Below are 26,564 nucleotides of genomic sequence, written 5' to 3' on the forward strand. Positions count from 1 at the left end.
ATCCTGGGACACGTATATTTACCTTTATTTGACAGGAAACACTGTTTGCTTTTATCAAGTAATCACCTGGATGTTTATGGCCTAGATATGATGCGCTTGTATTTGCTGCTAAAGGAATCTACTTTAGTCCCACCTCATACAGTAATTAAACAGATGGATTTCTGCAGTAAGACAGAAGTTGTTCAGTAGAAAATTATTTCTGCTCTTCCTCCCACTCTGTTGGGCAAGAGAAAGGTCAACAATACTTATACTTCCTTAGGACTTAATCCCAACTTTGTATGTGTAGCTTCCAGCAAGAAACATGTCACATGCTGGAACCACCATGAACTTCCCTCATGATAGGGATTTTTTTTTTCCTGCAAAAAAAATGATTTAAATGTAAAAATGAAATGATTTTAAAAAAATGTTTAAAGGTAAAGGTTCCCCCACACATGCGTGGTAGTCATTGCCGGCTCTAGGGGCAGTGCTCATCTCCGTTTCTAAGCCAAAGGATGTTTACTATTTTTAATTTTAATTAAATATTTTAATGTTTACATAAAAATATTTACTCCTCTACAATTAAATTAGATAGGAAAAGCAGGCAGAATATGCTTTCCAAGCTTTTTGGGTTGGAATCTTTTTACCAATGGTAGTCACAGGAAATGTTTGCATATAAATGCTTCTGTGCAAATGTACTTATTTGTGTGTTTCTGTTCTTCCCTGGTGTGACATATTCGTGTGTTGTGTTCATCTTTGCAAATACAAAGTAGGGAGAAATGAGGAATTTAGAAGGGAAGAGCTGGTAGGTACATTGAGCCACTGCATAACTACCTCTCATAGGAATGTCTGGGGAATCTCTCCCCCCCCCCATTTAGTTATTCTCTGAAACTCCCAAATTAGATTCATCCCATTTTCAAATTTGATCTTTCATTTGCTACCATGCTCATTGGTTCCAATTTGATTCAGGTTTTGGAGAGTCATTCTACTGACAGACACATTTCTTTCTAATGTTTTTTTGGGTTGGAAAGAATTAAAAATACTTTAATTAAAATACATTTTTAAAGAATTGGTAATTTACAATTGAATAAATAGGTATCACACACTTCCATCTAAAAAAAAAAGTGCTGACATCAATAATCTGCAAGTAAATTTTAATTGATTTTAATCAATTGATTTTGAAAATTGAAATAAATTTTAATTGATTTTTCCATTAAAATGTCCCACCCCTGCCTAATCTGATTGGGAAAGAGAGTCAATCATGTGCTACTTATAATTAAAGACTGAAACATCTTTCTTACTAAAGAATGGCCTGCTCCACAATTTCTTTATATCTTTAGTTTCTTTGGAAGTTTCTCAAGACAATGTTGACTTAGATAATAATTCTATTAGTAAGCCTGATGGCCTGATAGTTTTTTTTACTAGTTTCTAATAAGTTATTCATCAGAGATAAAGCTGTTCATCTTATTAGGACAATGAAGTCCATATAAAGAATACTAAACAAATTACTAAGAGTATTACTATAAAGCCCATCTCTTGCATCATTTCATTATTGTAATTGTTCAGCAAGTAGGTATCCCAAGACTCAGGCACACTATAGTTCAGTGTTTCTCAAACTTGGCAACTTTGAGATGTATGGACTTCAACTTCCAGAATTTTGAAAGCTTGCTGGAGCTGAAGTCTAGATAGCATAAAATTGCCAAAGTTAAAAAACGCTGCCTTTGTTGCTGGAAACTCATTTCCCATCTCTTATGCTATGCTATGTGAAAATAAGGCTACAGACCCTCAACTATTAGCATCCAAAATATATTAAGAGTAGAGTTCTGTGTTCAACCAAGGACTTGGATCTAATTCCCTCCTCATTCTCATACAGCAATATGGACAGCTGCATTTGAAAGTCTTTCTTACTACCTGAATTCTTTTATACAGTTATGACACAATACAATTATAGCCGAGATTTTTAGGATCCCTTTATGTTGTCTGAAAAAAATTGAAGATATTTTAAATTTTCTATTGAAATGAATAGCATTTAAAGAGTGTTTAATAATGACAGAAATTGGTCCTGTGCTCCATTACAACTCCCAGAAGTACTTGACTGCATTTGAAGTCCAATATCTGGAATATAGTTAGCGAAGTCTATGTTTCTGAAATCTCCTAGCACTGAAAGGCAAGCCCTGAAAAAGAGAGAATATACCCAACTTTTACCAAATTTTTGGATAATTAAAGTTTTAAGTTTTTAGATCTTGTTGACATCACTCCAAAGCTATAGAATGCACTACCCCATTGAACGTTGGCCCTCTCATTCCCAAACTTCAAAAAAAGTACCGTATTTTCTGGCGTATAAGATGACTGGGCGTATAAGACGACCCCCCGAATTTTCCTGTTAAAATATAGGGTTTGGGCTATACTCGCCGTATAAGACTACCCCTCTTCCAACGCACACCAAATAAAAATTAAAAAAACATCAACTGGCTCACCCACAATGTAAAAGCAGCTGTGCTAGACCCAAAATGGCCCCTGAAACAAGCAGGAACCTCACACAGCCACAAAAAGCCCCCCCCCCCAAAAAAACAACTTTCACACTTTACACACACAACACAACACAACACAACACAACACAACACAACTGGCTCATCCACAATGTAAAAGCAGCTGTGCTAGACCCAAAATGGCCCCTGAAACAAGCAGGAACCTCACACAGCCACAAAAAGCCCAAAAATCCAACTTTCACACTTTACACACATACAGCTTTGTGAGATTTTGTGTGTTTGTGTAGTTAGAGTGAAACACTACAGAAACACACTAAATCTCAGAAAGCTGCACAAATATTATTTTATTTTATTTTATTTTATTTTAATTTTTATATGAAAGCTAAATTTAAAACTTCCTAAACTTTAAATGGCTAGGTCTAAAAAAGAACAACTAAAAAACCCCCCAATTAACTATTTTTTTTTAAAAGATCCCAAAGGGGAAAAAAACTTACCCAATAGAACAGGGGTCTCCAACCTTGGCAACTTTAAGACTTGTAGACTTCAACTCCCAGAATTCCTCAGCCAGCTTTGTTTTGCTGGCTGAGGAATTCTGGGAGTTGAAGTCCACAACTCCCTGCCTGCTTGATTGCAGGCAGGGAGTTGCTTGCTGATGGAATGGATTCAGGCAAGCGAAGCAAGGCAAGCAGCTAAGGCAGTGGTTCTCAACCTTCCTAATGCCGCGACCCTTTAATGCAGTTCCTCATGTTGTGGTGACCCCCACGTTATTCCTAAAACCATCAAAAATATGTGTTTTCCGATGGTCTTAGGCCAGGGGTCCCCAACCTTTTGGACCTCAGGGACCACCAACTTCATAATTTTAAATTTCGCGGACCACTAATACGAATCCAGTGCGCCGCTTGCTGAAGCACCTGGACTCCCAGTACAGGATGGGGTCCTTCAGGCACTCTCCCTCCTCTCTGTCTCTCTCTCTCTCTGTCTCCCACTCTTTCTCTCTCATTCTCTCTTTCTCTCTCTCTCATTTTCACTTTCTCTCTCTCTCTCCCTCTCTTTCTTTCTCTCCCACTTTCTCATTCTCTCTTTCTCTCTCCCCCCATTTCCCCCACTCTTTCTCTTTCTCTCTCCTTCCTCATTCTTTCTTTCCCCCACTCTTTCTCTCTCCCCCTCTCTCATTCTTTCTCCCCCCTTTCTCATTCTCCCTCTCTCCCACTCTTTCTCTCTTTCTTTCTCCCCCCTTTTTCTCTCTTTCTCCCACTCTCTTTCTCTCTCCCCCATTCTCTCTCCCCCTCTTTCTCTTTCTCTCTCCCACTTTCTCTCCCATTCTCTTTCTCTCTTCCCCTTTCTCTCACTCTCCCCACTCTCTCTCTCATTCTGATTCTCTTTCATTTTGTCTTTCTCTCATTCTCTCTCTGATTCTTTGATTCTCTTTGATTCTGTCTTTCTCTGTCTCTCATTCTCTCTCTCACTCTCTCTGTCTCTTTCTCATTCTCTTTCATTCTGTCTTTCTCTCTCTTTCATTCTTTGTCTCTCTCTGTGTCTCATTCTGATTCTCTCTCTCTCATTCTCTCTTTCATTCTTTGTCTCTTTCACTCTCTCTGTCTCACTCTGATTCTCTCTCTTTCTCTCTCATCTCATGGGCCAGCCAGTGTCTTGGGGCTGAGAGGAAGTCAAGCATCTCCCTGAGAGACTGAGGGCCGGAAGAAGTGTGGGAGCGAAGCACTACTTGAATTTGTGCAGCATGAGCATTCGCCTTGGTATATTTGCGCCAGCCGATGGCCAAGGCAGCCCTCATCTCTCTGCTGAAAGTGCAGCATCAGGATTCTGCCTTGGTATATTTGCGGCGCAAGGCAGCCTTTGTTTCCTGCTGCTTGGGACTCAGAGCGGTAAATGGTGACTGGTCCGGGGAGCAGCTGGATTTTGCTCTCCATTGCGGACGCCAGATCAGCCCCCTGCAAGATCTCATCTTTCGAGGAGCGCTCCCTGAACTGGCACTGGAAACTTTGGTCGGGCTCCTCAAGAGACAAGAGCTTGCAGGGGGCCAATCTGGCATCCGCAATGGAGAGCAAAATCCGACTGCTCCCCGGACCAGTCACCATTTACTGCTCCAAGTCCCAAGCATCAGGAGATGAGGGCTGCCTTGCGCCACTGGCTGGCACAAATATACCAAGGCGGAATCCTGATGCCGCTCTTACAGCGGAGGACCCCTTGGAGGGTAGAGCCGAGGATTTTGTTCAATATCTGTATGACAAAATCACTCAGATTCGGGAAGATCTGGACTCCGACTGGGTAGTCTCAGGAGGAGGGACAGGGGCAGGTCTTGAGAATGTTATCTGGGATGAGTTTGATCCTGTGACCCCTGAGGATGTGGACAGGATTCTGGGTAGACTGAACGCGACCACTTGTTTATTGGACCCGTGTCCCTCCTGGTTAGTGCTGGCTTCTCGGGAGGTGACACGAGGCTGGTTCCAGGGGATTATAAATGCTTCGTTGGGTGAGGGTGTCTTTCCTGCCGCCTTGAAAGAGGCGGTGGTGAGGCCTCTCCTCAAGAAGCCATCCCTGGACCCGGCAATGTTGGTAAATTATCGTCCGGTCTCCAACCTTCGTTTTGTGGCGAAGGTTGTTGAGAGTGTGGTCGCGAAACAGTTCCCCCAGCACCTGGATGAAACAACGTATCTGGATCCGTTCCAGTCGGGTTTCAGGCCCGGGTACAGCACGGAAATGGCATTGGTCGCGTTGGTTGATGATCTCTGGAGGGCTCGGGACAGGGGGTGCTCCTTTGTCCTGGTCCTGTTAGATCTCTCAGCGGCTTTTGATACCATCGACCATGGTATCATGCTGCACCGGTTGGAAGAGTTAGGAGTGGGAGGCACTGTGTTACGGTGGTTCTCCTCCTTTCTCTCTGACCGGTCGCAGTCTGTGTTGACAGGGGGACAGAGGTCGACCCCGAGGCCCCTCATATGTGGGGTGCCGCAAGGGTCGGTCCTCTCGCCTCTCCTGTTCAACATTTATGTAAAGCCGCTGGGCGAGATCATCCGTGGTTTCGGGGTGGAGTACCATCAGTATGCTGACGACACCCAGCTGTACATCTCCACCCCGGATCACCCCAACGATGCCCTTGAAGTGATGTCCCGGTGCCTGGAGGCCGTACGGATCTGGATGGGGAGGAACAGGCTCAGGCTCAACCCATCCAAGACCGAGTGGCTGTGGTTTCCGACGTCCCGATATAGTCAGTTGACGCCATCTCTGACTATTGGGGGCGAATCACTGGCCCCCACGGAGAGGGCTCGCAACTTGGGCGTCCTCCTGGATTCACGGCTGTCTTTAGAAGAGCACTTGACGGCCGTGACCGGGAGGATTTTCTATCAGGTTCGCCTGATTCGCCAGTTGCGTCCCTTTCTGGATCGGGACTCGTTACGCACAGTCACTCATGCCCTCGTCACCTCCCGCCTGGACTATTGTAATGCTCTCTACATGGGGCTCCCCTTGAGGAGCACCCAGAGGCTCCAACTGGCGCAGAGTGCGGCCGCGTGGGTGGTAATGGGAGCGTCATGGCGCTCCCATGTGACACCTCTCCTGCGCGAGCTGCACTGGCTCCCACCGGCCAGTACGCTCTCATAGAGAGGGACTACTCCGGGTGCCGTCAGCCAAACAATGTCGGCTGGCGACCCCTAGGGGGAGAGCCTTCTCTGTGGGGGCACCTACCGTCTGGAATGAGCTCCCCCCAGAGATACAGAGGATCCCGGATCTGCGCACCTTCCGCCGCGCTGTGAAGACTCTTTTATTCCATCAAGCAGGCTTGGCCTAATCTCCTCCCTCTTTTAATATATAAATTTTAAATCTGTTCTTAAATTATTGGGGTGTTTTAATTTGTCTGGGCCAAAAAATGATTTAATTCGATTTTAACTGGTTTTTTAAATTTTTGTATTTATGTATCTTATTGCTTGGCTGTTCACCGCCCTGAGTCCTTCGGGAGTAGGGCGGTATACAAATCAAATAAAACAAACAAACAAAACAAACAGCGGAGAAGAAGAAGCTGGATTTTGCTCTCCATTGCAGATACCAGATCGTCCCCCTGCAAGCTCTCCTCTCTCAAGGAGCCCAACCAAAGTTTCCAGCCCCTCTTCAGGGAGCGCTCCTCGAGAGACGAGAGCTTGCAGGGGGCCGATCTGGCATCCGGATTAGAGAGCAAAATCCAGCTGCTCTCCGGATCAGACGCCATTTACCACTCTGAGTCCCAGGCAGCAGGAGAGGAGGGCTGCCTTGCGCCACTGGCTGGCACAAATATACCAAGGCGGAATGCTGTTGCCGTACAAATGAAAGTAGTGCTTCACTCCCACAGCTTCCAGCCATCGCAAACGCCGCTTCTTCCCGCTTCTGCCGCCCCCTCACCCACCGCCACAACAGCACCATTCATTCCGGATGGCGAGGGCTGTGCTCATTTTTCTGTATTGCATCACCTGCAAAAATGCAAAAATACAAAAATTTCTCCGCAGACCACCAAAGGACCACCGGTTGGTGACCACTGTCTTAGGCGACCCCTGTGAAAGGGTTGTTTGACCCCCAACCACTGAGCTAAGGTAAGCAAGCTGGAGGAGGAAAAGTTTTTCCTTTCTCCATGGCTCTGGCGATCCCAGCTGAGTTGCCTGATTAGCAGATCGTCAGAGCTTGGATCGCCAGAGCCATTTAAGGCTCGTCAGAGCCTTTCGGGCTGGTCTGCCTGGTTACAGGAGAATGACACCTGGCGTATAAGACAACCCCCGACTTTTGAGAAGATTTTCATGTGTTAAAAAGTCGTCTTATATGCGGAAAATACGGTATCTAAACTTTTTTTAAAAAAATGGTCTTTGAAATCCAAAGCCCAGCTGATAATCTTTCTTTATATAGATTTATTGTCATTGGGCTCCTTTATTGGGGATGACCTACGGACTTTTTTTTTTTTTTTTTGCAGTTTAGACATTCTTCAAATAAGTAAGTTCAGGTGTCTTGCATAAAAATGTAAACTTTTGGTCAATTTAATTCTAGCTAAAAATATTACACTATCGTAAATATGGTTGATGCAAACGTGTATTATAAAACATTGTGTAATCATCTTTAGTATATGATGATTCAAATTCAAGCTGCAACTCCATATTTGATTTCAAATAGTTCTGATATAAATTATCAAGAGACACATAAATCATTGCAGTATAAATCTGACAATACCATCCACAAAATTGAGATTGAATAGAGAAACACATATTCATACAATAAACACATTCATATTAAATGTTATTTCTTAAAAGTTGAAATCTGAATATGGCCAAATTTAAAATAGCCAATTTGCTATGTCTCCTCTGAAAAGAACTTTATCATTTTGTATCTGATATTTTCAAAATGCTTGATGTGTATAAATACCAATTTAGTTGACCTCAGAAGAATCAGAGGTCAAGGTGATTTAATGAGGAAACTAATTTAAAAATTTTCTTGCATTATTGACTCTGAGCTTTATTTGTAACCCTAGAAAAATTAATTTCTTGCAAAACACCATTAATTATCCCCAAATGCCAATATGAATGTCTGCCACCACATAACTACATCTGGCAACAATGAAGACAAATTAACAAGGAGAGTCAGAAAACCTGGCAATTGGATAAACAAAAGCATGAAAAATCCATTCTGTACAGTGAGACCACCAGTATTTGGAGATAGATTAACTTCCTGTCTCCAAAGCTAAATTAAAGAGGGAATTATACTGCAATATGGATACCAAGTTCCTTGATAGAGAAAAAAAAACCTGGCTTCTTTGACATTGCTAGATGGGATGGTACAAATGGGGGAACTTTTCTTCCGCATCTGAAATACGTGGTTTATATAGTTCTGTGTAAACAGCTGCTTTCAATTTTGCTTCGAAAAGATCTTGACAACTATATAAATTTGCACTTCCAAAGTGAATGGGTTGGGTGGGGGAGGCAGTCCTGTAATATTAGCCCATAGGGAGATACATGGGTCTCAAGCACATTGCTGACATGAGGATTTACAGTTTTCAAGAGCCTAGACTATTGCATCAATGGAAAAGATGCGACTGTTTTAATCTATCCTTAATTACCCCAAAGTACTACGTTTTGATTTCTAACCAGAGAGACAAGACTTAATCCTTGTTTTGAAATGATTAAGGGGGTTTTCTTGAGGGGAGAAGGTGAAGGAAGGGAGAGAAAGGGAAAACAGGATATAGTTCTAGTTTAAGTTAGCGTGGAAGACAATGCACTTTCCACTTTAATTTTGAAATAAATTTGTGAGAACTGAGTAATTTCTGAGTTAAAAACTAAATCATTTTATATTAATCTAAGTTTGTTCAATTAATGCAAAATAAATTAAAAATACATAAGCTCAGCCTTCTGAAGAAATACTTCATGATGAAGTTTATGACACAGTATGATGAACTCAGAACACCTGAAAGCAATATCTAAAATTTTAATCTCTGTAGTGAGAATTGTTCTTAATGAAATTTATCAAAATAACAAAATTTCAGCTTCGTTTTTCTTTTAAAAAATTAATAAGAAAATCAATTTTTTAAATCCTGATATCAGGCTTTCAAATAAATGGCTGGACCAAAATATTATAGCTTCCTAGTACTTTGTAAATCAACTATTATTATGAACAGAATAGTCATCACTAATAAAGAGAAAAAAAGTCAATCTGGTATTGAAATGCTGTGCTTTTTCTTTAGCACAAACAGGATTAGATTATGCTACAGAAAACTCAGCAGTACCATAATAACTTAAAATATCAACATCATTATAACCATGGATTTGGAAGGTACAAGATCAGTGAAACTATGGTTTCTTTCATGTCTCCTCTTGTTTACCAAAGCAGTGTAGTAGGATAGTGGCATTAAAACTACAAACTTCACCAGTCATTGTGTTTCATCAGTCATGTCCTAAAAGATGATCCAACCACACTCTAATCACCATTTGAAGTTTTAATTCAAATGGCTCTGTGTGTCATGTTTTTTTAAAAAAAATACAAATACCCACCCACAATTTCTGCAAAATGCAGTAGCAATCTTTCCAGCAATTGTCCTTTCCAGAGAGATCTATTCTCCCTCAGAGCACACATTTAATTCTTAAGAGTGCATGACTTTCCTAACATCAGATGCTGTCTTATATTTGATAACACCCCATTTCCATCTATACAGCCCAATTCATACATATGTCTTCACAGATATGAAGGCAACTGAAATAAATGAGTATCTTAGGATAAGGATGCATAGGAATATGGACCAATCCAGAAGTCTTATTTTACTGGTTACAACAATCTAGGCGTATCAGGTGGTCAGTCCAATATCTCAAATGGATATTTTCCTCATACCTCTTGTCAATGATCAAACTTACAAAGACAACACTGAGTTGTACTGAATGCAATATTTAAGTGGCTTATGAAAAACAAGAGTACATTATTCCTAAAGATAGGCAGATTCAGGGCCAAAACAAAGCTAAATGTGACCAGGATTTTCATCTATTAAAAGATAACCTAGAAATGCAATTTGAATTTCTGGAATGGATGCATTATAATTTGGGATTCAGTTTCATACTGATCATACATATTAACTAGAACTGGAATGTCTATGGGGTATAGGAAGTTTACAAGTGCATTTTTGCATATATCCAAAACATCTTTTCTGACATGGGCAATGTTATGCACCATAGCGCAGTTGAAACTAGCAAAGAAGATGCAGCTTCTTCATTCCCTTGAATATGATCTTGCTTTTATGTGCTTGTTACCAGTGCTATTTAATGCAGAAATCAACAAAACATAATAAACATTGTCAGATATTAATCTGTTAACCATTCATAATTTTGAACAGTTTCTTAAATCACACAAAAGCATATGAATTGGTATTAGTTTAAAACACCCATTTAAATAAAGTGAAGTCTGTCTCAGTAACAAATGCATAGTTCTTATTCACACCATTAATTTACAAAAAATACATTTTGGTTAAACAAAACTATACACATAAAAAATGTAAGGAATGTATAATCTTCCTGATATAATACATTTTGCAAATAAAGCTGCATCTGTATAAAAATCATAAATCTCTTTTAAAATACAACCAGAAGTTTCTTTTTAAATAATGTCCACTTTGAGGTAGTATAGTTCTTTGGTTCATGAGCTGATTTTGGGTTGGCACTGATGGCAAACTATGTATCTAAGTCAAAAGATTGAAAAGTAGGAGTCCTAGAGTTTTCAGCTGATTGCCCACAAATAAAATTGCTAATGTCTACTTCAGGAAACGTCCTACCCATTTTATTACTACCTTCAGACTCCGAGTCAAAATCCAATGATTCATTAGAATAATGTTGGGAGGCTTTTGGCTGCAAAACTGAGGACTGCTTATAGCTTGGCAAAGAATCAAGCTGTGGCTTCCATATAGATTTTCCAAATGTTCCTAAAGAGATAGAGAAAACATTTATTAGCAATTATGGACAAGCAAAATAAATGTTCCACAAAATAGCCAATGATCAAGTCTCTGTTAATATCATAAATTTAATAATTACACTTTTTCTAATTACTCAATTATTCTGGTTCAGACCTGTGTTCACATATTTGGGAGAAACAAAGCAAGATATTGATTTCCTATTCATCTTTCAAGATTTGGTGTCTTGTGAGTTAAGGAGAGATCTAGGTTCACGTTTTTATGCAGTTATGAAGTTTAGTAGATAGCCTTTGAAACGTGACAGGCTCATTGTAAGGCTCACTGAATGAGCATTCTCTCTCAACTTATCAGAGGGATAATACTGGAAGATAGTAAGACTAAATACTGTCTAAGTTCTTTCAAGAAAGAGCAAATAACATAGATGCTTGATGAATGAGACCTTTACTTCATATGTGTAGGTTTTTTCAGTTAACAACTGAAAAATATAGGAAAATGGGACTTTTTCAATGAATAAAGTAGTTAAGTCCTCATTTTTCAACTTTACTGCCTTATAACTTTATTGCTTGCATTCAAATGTAGTAAGGCATAGTTTCCAGCTATCCCAATATGGAAACATGCTGAAAATATCTTAGTGGCATAGGCCACTAAATGGTCAGCCCTTTTTTAGCAGAAAGGCAAACTCAATGTTTATTAACACATCCTAAAAAAATCTCTAAAGAAAATTGTTTAATGGGTATGGAGGAGAACAGTTTTTCAAAAAGCAATTCTACTTGTGGTCAAATGTGGTTTGCTCCCCATTATATGTATTTAGGATTTCTGGTTAGAAAACCATTAAAACATACCCATGAAAGTGGTGCTTGGTGTAACAGAAGACAGTTCTTGATTTCTCTTAAATCCACATGTGTCTACATTTAGATGTGAACTTCTTATTCCATTCTCCTCACTTGGGGGGTAAATAGAAGGAATCAACTTATTACTTGGCATGTGTATTCTGGAGATAGTGAGGTTTCGGTCAAAAGGATCTTCAGGTGAGTGGATATATGGGTAGCAGTCTTTTTTCTTTAAGCAGCTTGAATCATAAAGGTCCATGCATGCTATTCTTTGCTCTGAATTGCTGCCTTAAAAAACCAACAGGAAAAAAATTACAATTTTACTGAAGACTGTTAAAATTAAAAAAAGATGGAAATAATTAAAACATATATATAATATAAATTACCTGTATGGTATGTTTCAAACATTTCTGGGCTACATAAATTTTCTTTTAAGTGCAGGCTTCCTGAAGTTCCCAGGTAATGGCATAAGAATGGATCCGTTACAGCTTCCAAGTCATTTTCACTACAGCTATCTGTATGACAACATCCTTTGAAAGGGAAATGACATATATCAGTCTCCTTTGATTTCAGATTTTTTTTCAAACCAAAACATCTTTCCACAAGTATTCCTCAAGTTATGAACACTCATTTAGCGAATGTTCAAAGTTACGACATCCCTGCCAAAAGTACTTACAACTGGGTCCCAATGTTATGTATGTTGCCTCACCACAGCGATCAGCCTTTCCAACTTCTCGTGAAAAAAAAAGTAAGTTCTCACGAAGTTGGACAGGCTGATTTTCCTTTTTGTTATATCACCACAAACTTGCCTCATGGAATTGCTTGGTCTCTCCTACTCTGCATTGGAGAAAGTGACAACTTCGGAGGAGCACCGAACCTGCCTGGATTTCACAAATTTTTGGAGGATTCTTCTATGGTATCCTCCGCATTTGTTCCTAGTGGTTGGTGGGATGTGGAGGAAAGGCCCAAACAGCCTGGGACCCCAAGGGATGGGAAGAGGAGTATGGGATCTCTTAGTGGGTGGGGGGTGGCCTTTGGTGTCTGGACGTAGTGGTCTTGTCCCTGCACTAGGCCTCCCATGGTCTTTCCCACTCCTGAGGTACCACATGCGTTCTTAACGACCCATGCATTTGATTAACGAATGCATTGGAGAGAGGAGGGATGGGGCTCATTCATTTAATGAGTTAAATTAACAATTAACAAATCCTCATACGTAATTGGCAGGTTCCATTACATTTGTAACTCAAGAATTACCTGTATAGAGAAGCCTAACCAAATACAAAGCAGCTTGAGTATAACGAGTTACAGCTTCATTCAACAGTCATAATCTTAGTAGCTTCCAAATTTTTAGTACTACACACTCTCCATTCATTTATATTTGCTGACCACAAATTAAACATTCTATTGATGGATATCAAATTGATTCTGCTGGGAAAAATCATTAAATTCATGCAAACTATCCTCACTATCCCAGGCAGCTCTTCAAAATAATCTGAGAAAATTCTATTATGAGGGAAAAATACTGGAAAACATCGTTATGCAAAAGAGTGTTTTATGTGACAAAAATCTAAAGTTATATTATGCTGAAATTCTGGCTCAAAATATAAACCAGATTGGAGGCACTGCCTGGAACATAGCTGAAATATTCTTTCTCCAGATGTGTGCATATATAGAGGGGGGAGCCTCTCCCTTTTTTACAGGAATTTTACTCATGGATAGACAAACTATCCACATGAAATATAGGCTCTTTCTCTTCCGTGATGTGCTTCATAAGATCATCACTGAGAATACCAGTTTAAGTTTCGGGTTAGGTTAAATCTTTAGAGAATAGCTTGGAACATAAGCTCTTTTCTTCTTTCACAACTGTGAAAAAATCAGAACTTTTCTGTCAACAGTAAGGCCTTAGCTAGTATTGCAGATGAAAATACCGGGCAGAAATCAGTTTTTTTAGCATTATGGTGTCAACTCATGAAGCTTTCCTGACCTGCTCCCGAGTTGCCATAGGCAAGGTATGAAAAGTAGACTAGGAAGACCCCCTGGGTTATTGCAACAGGTGGCAGACCCAATGAGACCATGGGAGGAAATCACAATGGACTTTACAGTTGAGCTACCAAAAAGCGGGGAGGGGTGGAACACAGTGATTTGGACTGTGATTGACCTATTCTCCAAGCAGCACACTTCATACCCTGCAGTGGACTACCCTCAGCCCACCAGCTAGCCAAAGTCTTCCTGAAGCACATCTACCGCCTGCATGGAGTACTGCACAGAATCATTTCGGACAGAGGAGTCCAATTCACGGCTAAATTCTGGAGGGAATTCTTGCAGTCCATTGGGTCGTCCCAGGGCCTTAGCTCGGCTTTTCATCCGAGTACCAATGCAGGGCGGAGAGGCTTAACACCAGGTAGAACCTGAGGTGCTATGTGAACTACCAATAGTCCAATTGGCGGACCTTCTGCCATTTGCAGAGATTGCTTACAATAATGCTGTTCACAGTAGCATTGGACTAACCCCTTTCAAGGCAGTAGCGGTATGGACTTTGTCTCAATGCCAGAATACCCAAGGAAACCCTCTTTCTTAGTCAGTTTGATTGACTGGCTGTCAACCAGTCAATCAACCAAAAGCAGCATGGGAAAATGTCAAGAAAGCGCTAGCTAAAGCAGTGCAGACCTATAAGCAACAGGCAGACAAACACCAAGCCCCACAACACCTGTTCCAAGTGGGGGAGAAGGTCTACCTATCCACAAAATACTTAAGGCTAAAGCTTCCCAGCAAGAAGCTGGGACCTAAGTTCATGGGGCCATACCGCATAGTAAAGATGATCAGCCCGGTCATGGTGCTACTGAAGCTGCCCCGACTGCTGGGGAGAATACATCCAGTATTCCACAGCAGCCTCTTAAAACATGTGGTCAGATCAACCCTGAGACCACTACCCTGTGAGCCCCCAGATCCAGTGGTCATCGGGGCCAAACCCATTACAAGGTGCAACACATTTTTGACTCTAGGTGGCACAGGGGCAACTCCAAGTGGAGGGGGCTACCCTCTATCAGAGGCATCTTGGGTAAAGAGCAGAAACATCCAAGCTGACTGCTTCATAGCCAGAGTCCATGAAAAACCCCAACCAAACCTAGGGGGGGGATCACATCCTTAAATGATACACCTGTATTCAAATAATTTTTGCTTTGCACAGGTTGCCTTCAGGAAGCTGAATGTCAACTCGCGAAGCTTTCCTGACCTGCTCCCGAGTAGCTTTAGGCAAGGAGATGGGAATTGCACCTCGCAGCTGCACCAAGGAATTCACACCTCAGTCAAAACAAGACACAGCCTAGCTGGCCGAAGTCAAGGCCATCTCCACGAAGACCCGCAATGGCTGGGGGGAGTGACTTCTACAACCCATGAAATTGTTTCGTTGGGGAATGTGACTGATGACACACTGGGGGGAGGGGGAAACAGGGTCAGAGGCAAGGCGCAAATTGGGTGAAGCCAAAGATGGCTTCACACAGGTCGTGCCGACATGGTGCTCCTAATAAATAACTGGATTTTTTTTGCTAAATGGCTTGAGACTCTTAATTTTATTAGGGCATTGGTTGGAACCCTGACATATGGATTTTTGTTTAAAAACAGGTCTAGGTGAAAACTAAAAATGAAATAACATGCAGAGTAATAAGAACGTTCAAGTCATTTCCTAGAAGTGTTCTTCAGCTGGAAAAAACATACATATCAAGAAGAACAGCACTACTGTAAAACTAGAAACATGTGGATATATAATATTAGGACATCTTCGGGCTAATAATAGTCAGAAGACAATCCTTCATCAAAACAGTTGATGAGAAATTTAGAAATAGTAAAATAAAATTATTGTTCTCCAATTTATTTGGTTAAAGAACAACAGTTCTTTAACCGGGATCTTAAGCTGCAATTCTGCAGCACATTACATTGGAATGAAGCCCAGAATTACATTCTGCAGCACATTACATTGGAATGAATCCCTACATGGACTGCATACAGCTGTTAAATCCTTACCGTTGCTTTGTCTCTGTTGAAAGAAATATCCACCCATGGGGGATGTCTGTACAAAATGATGCTGGCTTCCATTCTCTGATGACCCATATCCATCTTGTCTTTCAGCTAAAGTTCCTTGGGATGACAGATAGCTTGGAATATCTGCAGGTAAGTTTGTCTCATCTGTGATAAAAAATGTACATGCACAAAACTATCAGTGGCTGAATTCTTTGAAGTATTTTGCATGAGCTACAGAAGGATGAGTTTCAAAAATTATTTAGGTTTCAGAATTTGAGTCAAAACACAAATATTTTTGCAAGGAAAACTTCAGAAGGGTAACCTCAAACATCTTTAAGAGTCTGTTCCAAGTTCTAGTTTACTCACCTGTGTTTGTGACACTGCAATCTTCGTTTCTCCTTCTCGTGTGGTATATGATGACCACCCACACAAGGGATGTGCCAACCACACAGCACACCACAGCTATGATCACTACTCCCACAGTAGCCCATCCATCATCATCGAGAGACAGGGCAGCATTTTGAGGAGAATCACAGGTAGGAGTAGGAATCACACTCAGGCGAATGTTGCCTCTCTCGGTTCCAAGTGTGTTAGACATTTCACATGTATATTTCCCAGCATCTTCAAAGTCTGTGTCCACAATAATAAGCAACTGATTTCCTGCAGCAAAGAAATGCTTTTCTGTCACTGCTAAAGTGCCATCATCTTTGGTCCAATTCAGCCGAGGAGATGGGCTGCCCCCAGCAATACACTGCAAGACTGCTGTTTCACCTTTCATCACAGTTCGATCCAGCAAGGGCCTCAAAAAGGAGGGTGTTTCTAAAAATGGATAAAAAGTCAGTAAACGCATAAAAATTCTCAGGGTAGAATCTTAATCATAGATTGCACAATTATGTGCAAATGTACTGAAAATAATAGATCCAAGTCTAATAAAGAGACACTATGTGTATTAAGCTGTATTTATTGCTGTCAAAAATAAAATGGTGAGCTATCAAATTACCAGTGTTCAGCTTAGAGGGACACGATATTCTTACCTAATATTGTTAATGTCGCATTTGCAGAAATACTGCCTGCAATATTCTGAGCTGTGCAGCTGTAAAGACCTGTATCCTCAATTTTGACATCCACAATAAAAAACACATCATCCTCAGGCATCACATGCATGCGTCTCTTGCGTGCTGCAGGGAAGTCAGTACCACCATCTTTCTGCCAAGCAATCTGGGGCATGGGATGACCAACAGCAGCACACTCTAGCCGTGCTGTTGCCCCTGCACGGATTGTAAGATCCATGGGCATCTTGGTAAACAATGGAAGTACTATAAGAAAGAACACATCTATGTATCAGGAATGGTTCCAATGAAGATTTGTCATTAATTATTTCATGGGGAGGTCACCACTGATTCCTGCTTCCCAAAAGAATAGAATAAAAAGTCTTGTTTTCTCAGGCCATTTTTCTGTATTTTGCTTTTGTATTTGTGGCTTTGAGTCAGTCTTGACTCCTGGTAGTTGCCTCAACAAGTACACACAACTTTCTTGGCAATGTTTTTGGAAGTGGTTTGCCCTTGCCTTTTTGCTAGGGCTGAGTGAGCATGACTGGCCCAAAGTCATCTAGCTGGCTTCATGCCTAAGGTAGGACTGAAACTAGCAGTTTCTGGTTTTTAGCCTAGTGTCTTAGGTACGACACTGGAACTTAGCTTTATAAATTTGCTGACAATTTATTGATTTACTTATTGATTTTTAATGATTTATTTATTTAATATTTATTGTGAACTTTTTAGAGGAGACTGATGCTGGAAGATAAATAAACAACAAAAACAAACTAATATAGGTTTATAGTCTTAAAAATGAAAACAGGCAAACAAATATATATCTGATAGCATCCCTAGGGAGACATTTTACTGACAGGATGTCACCTCTGAGAATCTTCTTGTTGCCACCTGTTTTTTCTTCAATTCATAGGGTTCCTTGAGAAGACCCACCCATAATAGGTCAAGCAGATATAACGATCAGAATGTTTTTATATAACTGCATTCTCAGTTATAAAAAACCTCATTTATTTCTGTCATGAGAGCAGAAGCAGAAGAGCTCATAAAGAAATAGAGTTCTAAACCTTGGTCCTCATTATCAATTGAACAACTATATTCTAAATAGTTATTTCCAGATAGCCTTGAAATATAGTTTTAGAGTTAATAAATTCCATAGGTTTCCACATGTTGTTGAGTACCTTACAGAAACTCCAGCTAGAATAGCCAGCATTAGGAATGTTGGGAGCTATAATATGAGGAGCTCTAGTTATTTTACCTACAAGTTACAGCAATCTAAATGGAGGCTTGTAGGTACAAATAACTGCAAAAAACTCATTTATTTTCTCATGTATCCACACAACCAGCTAATATCTGCTCAATATCTATTAAATATGCTAAGCAAAACCTTTCAGAAGGAATGCTATATCATACATTTTAATTTTAATATGTAAGTATATTTTAAATGCTTACTGTTCACTGTAAGTTTAGCCTTGACAGAATACGATGAGCCAAAGTGATTGGATATAACACACTGGTATTTTCCTTCATTACTGAATTCAACATTGCGCAGTCTAAGGATGGTGGTGTACTCCATCACTTCACCACCTTGTGCCCTAAGGTGGGCATAATTCTCCATTTCAGCATCACCTATTAATTCATTATCCTTTTTCCATGCGAAAGTCATCGGAGAATCACTGCTGCTGGCTGCTGAACATATAAAACTTAAATTGGAGCCTTTGATTGCTGATTGAGTTTCAGGTTGGACAGTTATCTGTGGCTTTGGAAAATCATCTATTAAAAAAGAGCCCCCCCCACCACAAAAAAAAGAGTAGCATTGAATAAGACCACACAATTTCTTGTCCATCAGAAAAAGTGAGAGATCAGACTTGAAAACTTATTAGTTCTGATACAGTCAATTTTATATAGCACATATTTTTAAAAACCAGTTCTTTTACTAATCTTTGTCTAAACCAGTCTTTTATAATTTGGTTGGGACAGATGCCCAAATTAGGAATTGCTAATCTAATAAATGTCAATTTTTTAATCCATATTCTGCTCAGAAATATGATCCATCAAGTTGACGAACCTTCCTTGTATACTTATATACAAAGGCATTCTGTATGGTTTAAAAGAATTAGTTCCATTTCCGTAGCACACTCAATCACATAGCTACTTATTGAAAAGCTGGCTGCCCACTAACCTAAAAGCATAGAGAAGGGAAAGCTGCACTGACACACAGAGAAAGACTAGATAGCTATTTATGCCTGGTCATCTCCTGTTTAGATTATTGCAATATAGTCTACATGGAGCTACCCTTGAAGAGTATTTGGAAGCATACAGAGTTCTGAAGGCCCTAGGGTGGCGAATAACATCACTGTTACATGAGCTGCCAAAGTATTTTGACTGGTGGGGTCCAGGAGAAGAGCCATTTATGCTGCAGCCCCCATCCTTTGGAACATCTTATTGCCAGATATCTGTCCCCTCTCTTCTGGCCTTAAAACCTGGCTATGCCAGTTAGTATGGGACCCTGAAACTGTAGGCTGAGGTGGTTGGTGCAGTGACAGAGAAGGTACTACCACTGCTCAGCAACAAACCTTTGATCCTTTACCCTGTTCTTATTATTTTGTAATTTTAATCCACTTTTATATCTTTGTTTTATTACATTGTAGGCAACCCAGTTACCAAGAATGGCTAGATGGATGGTATATGCATTTAATAATATGCAAGATTTCTGTCTATAGTTGAGGAACAACAAAACTGCTTAGAAAGAAAGAAAAAGAAAAATGCTTAGTTCAGGATGACTTTCTTGATTTTTGGAGTCTGATATATTTGTTCAGTGCCTTCTTAGCTTCAAACGGTCACTGAATAAATGGTTGTTAAGCAAGGATTACCTGTAAGTGGGATTTACTGTAGTTCTGAAAAGACGTGTAATAATTTTCAGATTTTCTTAATCATTACTTATCACTTGAAAGATATGGTTAGGTGGTATTCTAATAAATATATAATTATTGTGTGTTATGCTAAACATACCTGTAGGCATCTCTTAGTACAAGAAGAGTGATCTTTCCATACCGTTTTTTAAAACTGTAAGGATACTGACAGGCACTCAGGTATACTGGCCCATGTAGAAGCAAATGATGGCTTCTGTTTTATATCTGTTTTATCAGTCATATTCAATGATAGAATGCAAATTCATTGTTAAATCAATTACAGTGTTTTTATTTAGCTAGCATGCCATGTTTCAATACTGATTTCTAGTTTTTAATTTTCTGAGTAATTGCATCCAAAATTGATCACCTCTGTGTAGCTGTGAGTTGTACAAGTTACATCAATTTTGAATTGTAAGGATAAGAAAATGTGTAAGTAAGTATTTTTCATCTTTGTTAAAATAAATATTTTTTGTTTTCTCAGCTATCCCCCCTTAAAAATTCCTCTCTGACCTGGCATGTTAAATTTGTATTTAAAACCACATACACATCATTATTTACATTATGTTTAGAAAGGCATGTGGCATTTTTCCTGCTGAGCAATCATAATAATGAATGCAAGAATGAGTATTCTACAAAATTTTACAATCCTGACAAGAGTTAAAAAGGACAATTTAAACGTACCACATACAAAACCTTCTAGGCTGACAGCAAAAACATTTCTTCCTTTTAATGCCTGAGGATGGGCACACGTGGCATTTACAAAACTCTGGAATTTATTGTCTATTAGCCACTCAGGTAGCCATTTCAGCTGGCAATCGCACAAAAGGCTTGATGTGTTTATATATCTGGAAAACAATCATGAAACACATTAGAACCATAAGAAAAACAGACCTCTACATCTGAAGGGAACAATATTAAAAACAACCCTTAGCAAACAACAAACTGGTGCCCAACATCTTGCTCCATCATAACATATCAAAACAGTAGCAAGTAACTCTCACATGAAGATTTTTCTACCAAGGTTCCAAATAACCAGATTTGTATTCTTTAATAATATATGCTGTTGTGCAGGGTTTCAAATTCAAAGCAATAAAAGTGATTGTTCAGTATGAAGTTTTAAAAACATTGTTGCTTGAATTCCATTAAACACATGCTTTTTTCATGGTTTCAGAACAAGAAATCCATTCTCCCTTTTTCTTTTATTTTAGTCATGGTGAGATCTGATATCAGGGTATTTTCCAGTGTAAGAACTAGGTCTCACAGTTCTTTTCACAAGTGAGCAACCTCTTTCCCTCTATATCACTGTGTCTTAATAAATGGAAAGACTCCTCCAAATTAACCTGAATGTGGTAACTTCATGAAAACATCCATGTGGTGTGTTTTTTTTTTTTGGGGGGGGGAGGGGGAATTATCTGGAGGGCTCGGGATAGGGGATGTTCCTCTATCCTGGTCCTATTAGATCTCTCAACGGCTTTTGATACCATTGATCATGGTATCATGCTGCACCTCCATCATGCTGGAGGGGCTGGGAGTGGGAGGCACCGTATTACAGTGGTTCTCGTCCTACCTCTCTGACAGGTCGCAGTCAGTGTTGACAGGTAGACAGAGATCGACCTCAAGGCCCCTTATTTGCGGGGTGCCACAGGGGTTGGTCCTCTCGCCTCTCCTGTTCAACATTTATGTGAAGCCGTTGGGGGAGATCATCCGTGGTTTTGGGGTGCGATGTCATCTGTATGTTGATGACACTCGGCTGTACATCTCCACCACAAACCACCCCAATGATGCCCTTGAAGTGATGTCCCGGTGCCTTGAGGCTGTACGGGTCTGGATGGGGAGAAACAGGCTTCGACTCAACCCTTCCAAGACTGAGTGGCTGTGGCTGCCGGCGTCCCAGTACAGCCAGTTAGTCCCATCACTAACTATTGGGTCATTGACCCCCGCAGAGAAAGCTCGCAATTTAGGCATCCTCCTGGATGCACGACTGTCTTTAGAAGATCATATAACAGCCTTGGCCAGGGGAGCTTTCTATCAGGTTCGCCTAATTCGCCAATTGCGTCCCTTTCTAGACTGGGACTCATTACGCACAGTCACTCAAGCCCTCGTCATTTCCCGACTTGACTATTGCAATGCTGTCTACATGGGGCTCCCCTTGAAGTGCACCTGGAAGCTCCAACTGATCCAGAATGCGGCCGTGCGAGTAATTATGGGAGCAACATGGCGCTCACATGTAACACCTCTTCTACGCGAGCTGCACTGGCTTCTGGTGGCCTTCCGAGTGCGCTTCAAGGTGTTGGTTCTTACCTTTAAAGTGCTCCATGGCTTAGGACCCGAGTACTTACGAGACCACCTGCTGCAACCGATAACCTCCCACCAACCAATACGCTCTCACAGAGTAGGCCTACCCATAGTACCATTGTTAAAACAATGTCTAGTAGTTCCAAGGGAGAGAGCCTTCTCTGTGGGGGCGCCTACTCTTTGGAACAAAATACCCCTGGAATACGAATAATTCCAGATCTTTGCACTTTCCAACGTGCCCTGAAGACCTTTCTGTTTCAACAAGCAGGGCTAGCATAAACATCTAAATTCTATGCCAAGGTTTTCGCAGATACACCAAGTTGACTCAATTTATTATTTACTGTTTATAAGGGAAAAAAAAATTATTATATGTATATGAAATCTTAATCTGTTCACCGCCCTGAGTCCTTCGGGAGAAGAGCGGTATAGAAATTCAATAAATAAATAAATAAATAAATAAATAAATACATACATACATACATACATACATACATACATACATACATACAGATGTGGCTCACCACTGCCTTCTTATATGAGAGTTGTTCCAACTGCCTGGTTCCCATCTCTGACCTTGTGATTTTCTGATGCAAGTGCTAAGTCTAGATCTATTTTTTTTAAAGTTTAGCATAGGTTTCATAAATACTGCAATCTTAGATAAACTCAACTATTATTGGGTATTTTTAACTAAATGAAAGCTGTGTTGGAGAAAAGACAGATACTTACAATTCTTTAAGATTCTTCATTTGTAAAAATGTGTTTCCTTGAATTGACATGATTGCATTATTACTTAGATCTCTATAGGAGAAAAGAATAATGCAGATCAATTTAGGGCAAATTCTATTCCAAAAGGAAAAAAAAATATATCTCATTGTAATTACACACAACAATTTAGCAATATTTCTGGATAAAAAATAACATTGGGTAGGGGAATTCTTTTGATGAATTAAAAAAAGATATTTCCATTTTTTAAAAAAACTGTAAATGTATCTGGATTTTTAAGAAATACAGCTAGTCCTCGACTTACAACAGTTCATTTAGTGACTGTTTAAAGTTACAACGGCACTGAAAAAAGTGACATGATCATTTTCACACTTATTTCACACTGCAGCATCCCCTTGATCATGTGATCAAAATTCAGAAGCTTGGCAATGACTCATATTTATGACGGTTGCAGTGTCCCGGGATCATGTGATCACCTTTTACAACCTTCTGACAAGCAAAGTCAATGGGGAAGCCAGATTCACTTAACATCCATGTTACTAACTTAACAACTGCTATGATTCACTTAACAACTGCGGCAAGAATGATAATAAAACAGGGAAAAACTCACTTAACAAATGCTTCACTTAGCAACATAAATTTTGGGCTCAATTTTGGTCATAAGTCGAGGACTACCTGTATGGCCTAAAGCACGAGAGGGGAAGGAAGAAATGATTAAAAAGGAAGAGATCTTAACTTCACATTGTGTGTCAGTTTTCTTTTTCTTTTCTTTTTTTAAAAAAGCCCTTTTTAATTCTTTAAACTTTATCCAGTTGAGGATCAAGGTTAAAAGATGATTGATATACTTCCTACAATGACAGAAGTTTGTTCTAATGTTTAAAAAAACCAGCATTCTTATAACAATGGTAGATTCCTTGATAAGCCAAAATTTCTTCCTGGAACTTCCTAGACCATATCACTATGCAATGTCATGAAGAGGTCGATACTTCTAAGAAACTTCTACTGTTCCAGGTATATTTGGCTTTCTTAAAAGCTCCAGAAAGACACAAGGATCTACTTTACTCACTTTGATAACAGAAATGAAAATAAAGACATTTTAGAAAGTAAGTATACCCCCTACTACCTACAATGTGGATTTTCCAATTGTGAATAAATGCTACTTGGACTGCAGTGACCTCCAACTGTTCCTAACAAAGCCTGGCATCAAATTATTTTTAATCCCTAACCCAGAAAAGTGTTCAAATTTTCTTTGTGGACAGTGCATTGCCAGCCCTAAGATTCCAGTAAGCAACTTTTTCTAATATTAGCACCACTGTATATTTTAGTAACTTTACTTAAGAATAATTTTCAAGTACTTACAGGTGTTCAAGTGCATCCAGACCAGAAAATGCTTTCTTAGTAATAGATCTAATTCTGTTCCCTTGGAGTAGCCTGGAAATAGAATATGTAATAGATGCAATAAAATAAGAAGTATATCTGGAAATTTTGATAATGCCTTTGGAGCCATATTTTATCATGTTGCAATTCTTTGCCTTTTAAGCTTCTTCCTGCCACAGTGATTCCATTTCCTAATTAGGTGCTTTTTTTGGTTCAATAACTAGAGCAAGGGTCTTCAAACTTTTTAAACAGGGAGCCAATTCATGGAGTGGCCAATTTAACAGTCTATTAAACAATGCACACAAATTAAACTTTAATTTGTTTTGCTCCTGGGGGTGTTTTATTTGCTTTTGTTTGCATGTTGCACTTTTGGTTGACTTTTCTTTTTACTAGATTGTTTTTTCAGTTGGTTAGGAGTCTAGTGGTCCACTTCAGGAAACTCAGTTTTGCAGCAATTCTTCTCAGCCCCAAGGAGCTTGAGTAATCTCTCTCTGTGTCTCTATCTCTCTTTCTCTATCTTCTGGAGGTGGGGGAGATGAAAAACGGGCCCGTTTTTGGCCTCCCAGGGCATCCATATGCCCCGTTTCTCACCTCCCCCACCTCCAGAAGCATTTTGCAGGCCAAATGTGGGTGAAAGCGGCCCATTTTTTGGCAAAAAAACGGACCATTTTCCCCATTTTTTGGCCTCCTCGGACATCTGTGAGCCCCATTTTTCACCTCCCCGCCTCCAGACGTCTCTGCAGGCCAAAATTGTTGGCCTTGCCTTTCAATTCCAGCCCGCTGGGCTTGCGAAGGTAAGTCCTGTGCTTGGCCGAAGGGTGGGTGGGGCAGCCTCGTGGTCCTGTGTGGGCCGGATTAATGACTTCAGTGGGCCGCAGTTTGAGGACCCTTGAACTAGAGAGATGAAGACATTTTAAAAATGTTTATGAACATAATTTGGGAAAGCAATTATTTTAGGAATCCACACAACTCATCTGTTTTTTCCACCTGCTGGAGTTTGAAGAAAATATCTACATTCTAATGAAGCCTAGATAATAGTTTGCTCAATAAAATGTTGTCTCTGCACACAACTAATCAACGTTTCAATAATGTAATTACTTAAATATCTATAATGAATAAAAATAAGACATTTTGTAGTACTACATGTGACACTATTTTTATGTATTGCTTTTATTGGTTGCTTTATAAGGTTTTCAAGACAATAAGCAATGAAAGCAAGATCAATTTAAAACCCAAAACATCCTGTAAAACATATCCCAAATAACAGCATATAGTAGAACCTCTGGTTACGAACACTTCTGACTACGACCAAATCAGGTTTTTTTGTAAGTGCCAAATTTCCTGTTGTTTGTTTACAAACAACAGCGACCCATGTGTGGCCACTGCATTAATTTTGCATTAATTTTGGTTAGGTTTGGTCACGACCAAATCGGGTTACGACCAAAGTTATGAAATGAATTATGGTCGTGACCAGAGATTTTACTGTACTATGAAAGAAAAATATGTAGTGATTAAAACAGATTTAATTTTAAAACAGATAAGCAAGATTAAAATATATAAGCAAGACCAGAAAAGCCACAAAATCAACAACAAGCTGAACTATATTTCAAATCCTTCTCAATATTTATGCATTAGAAAGATAGCATATCAAGGAAGAAACTGTTGAATTAAGATGATTACATAATTAAACATAAGCTCAAGGTTGACTCAGCCTTCCATCCTTTCAAAGGTAAGTTAAATGAGGACCCAGTTTGTGGGGGCAATAAGCTGACTTTGTATAAATATACAAAAGTATGAAGGCTATTGCTTAACGCATTGTAAGCCGCCCTGAGTCTCCGGAGAAGGGCAGCATATAAATCAAATAAAAAAAAAAAAAAGTAACTTTGGCTACAAAGTCTCATAACATGTTATTTCCATTTTTCCATCTCCATCTTAGCTAGTTTTCACACTCCTGATCTTTGTCTCTGTCCACTATACAAGAAATAAAATAGATGGGCTTGATAAGAAAATTCCAGTTAAGCTTTATGGTGCAAGCATTGAAAGTACTGCAAAGATAATCTCAAAGAGAAAACATAAAGGTAGTGAGCAAGCAGGTGACATCAAAGTTAAATTCACATTGCAGACAGCTGCCATCTGGTCTAATATTAACTAGGAATTTTCCTTCCTCTGTGGTTGTTGTTTAATCTATTGGCTTTTGTGGAACAATAATAATAACCATCATTGCCACAAGAATAATAATGATATTAACAATGAAGATAATTATAATTTGCAAGAACTTGTGTCCTTTATAAACCTTCGTATCCAAGACCACAGAAGAATTATTCATCATTACTCAAATAGATAAAAGAAAGTTATACTTACAGCCATTTAAGTTTGTCAAGTCCAGAGAAAGCACCATTCATATCTTCAATTGTCCATGAGATTTCATTATTTTTAAGGTCTCTGTAATGGGGAGGAAAGGATTTTAAATGTGTTTTCAAAATATGAAA

The 26,564-nt window shown here is 39.6% G+C and overlaps 1 protein-coding gene across 2 annotated transcripts in view; it reads right to left on the reverse strand.

The window, feature by feature from the left end:
- Positions 1–5,901: 5,901 nt before the first annotated feature.
- The window catches only part of LRIG3 (leucine rich repeats and immunoglobulin like domains 3), a 92,807-nt gene continuing 72,144 nt past the window's right edge, over positions 5,902–26,564 (reverse strand). Inside the window, exons 9-20 of one of the 2 annotated variants that reach the window (XM_070946748.1) lie at positions 26,437–26,517; positions 24,058–24,129; positions 22,702–22,773; positions 20,362–20,525; positions 18,221–18,541; positions 16,760–17,041; positions 16,092–16,544; positions 15,729–15,890; positions 12,095–12,238; positions 11,721–11,996; positions 10,753–10,890; positions 5,902–6,026 (exon numbers count right to left, since the gene is read on the reverse strand). In XM_070946748.1, the coding sequence (XP_070802849.1) occupies positions 5,902–6,026; positions 10,753–10,890; positions 11,721–11,996; positions 12,095–12,238; positions 15,729–15,890; positions 16,092–16,544; positions 16,760–17,041; positions 18,221–18,541; positions 20,362–20,525; positions 22,702–22,773; positions 24,058–24,129; positions 26,437–26,517 (2,290 nt within the window). Of the gene's footprint in view, positions 6,027–10,642; positions 10,891–11,720; positions 11,997–12,094; positions 12,239–15,728; positions 15,891–16,091; positions 16,545–16,759; positions 17,042–18,220; positions 18,542–20,361; positions 20,526–22,701; positions 22,774–24,057; positions 24,130–26,436; positions 26,518–26,564 lie in introns of those variants that run through there. The other variant, XM_070946747.1, reaches the window with a different exon arrangement.

Source organism: Pituophis catenifer, unplaced genomic scaffold, assembly GCF_029215685.1.
Source record: "Pituophis catenifer annectens isolate HBS135680 unplaced genomic scaffold, rPitCat1.0.hap2 SCAF_7, whole genome shotgun sequence".
NCBI lineage: Eukaryota > Metazoa > Chordata > Lepidosauria > Squamata > Colubridae > Pituophis > Pituophis catenifer.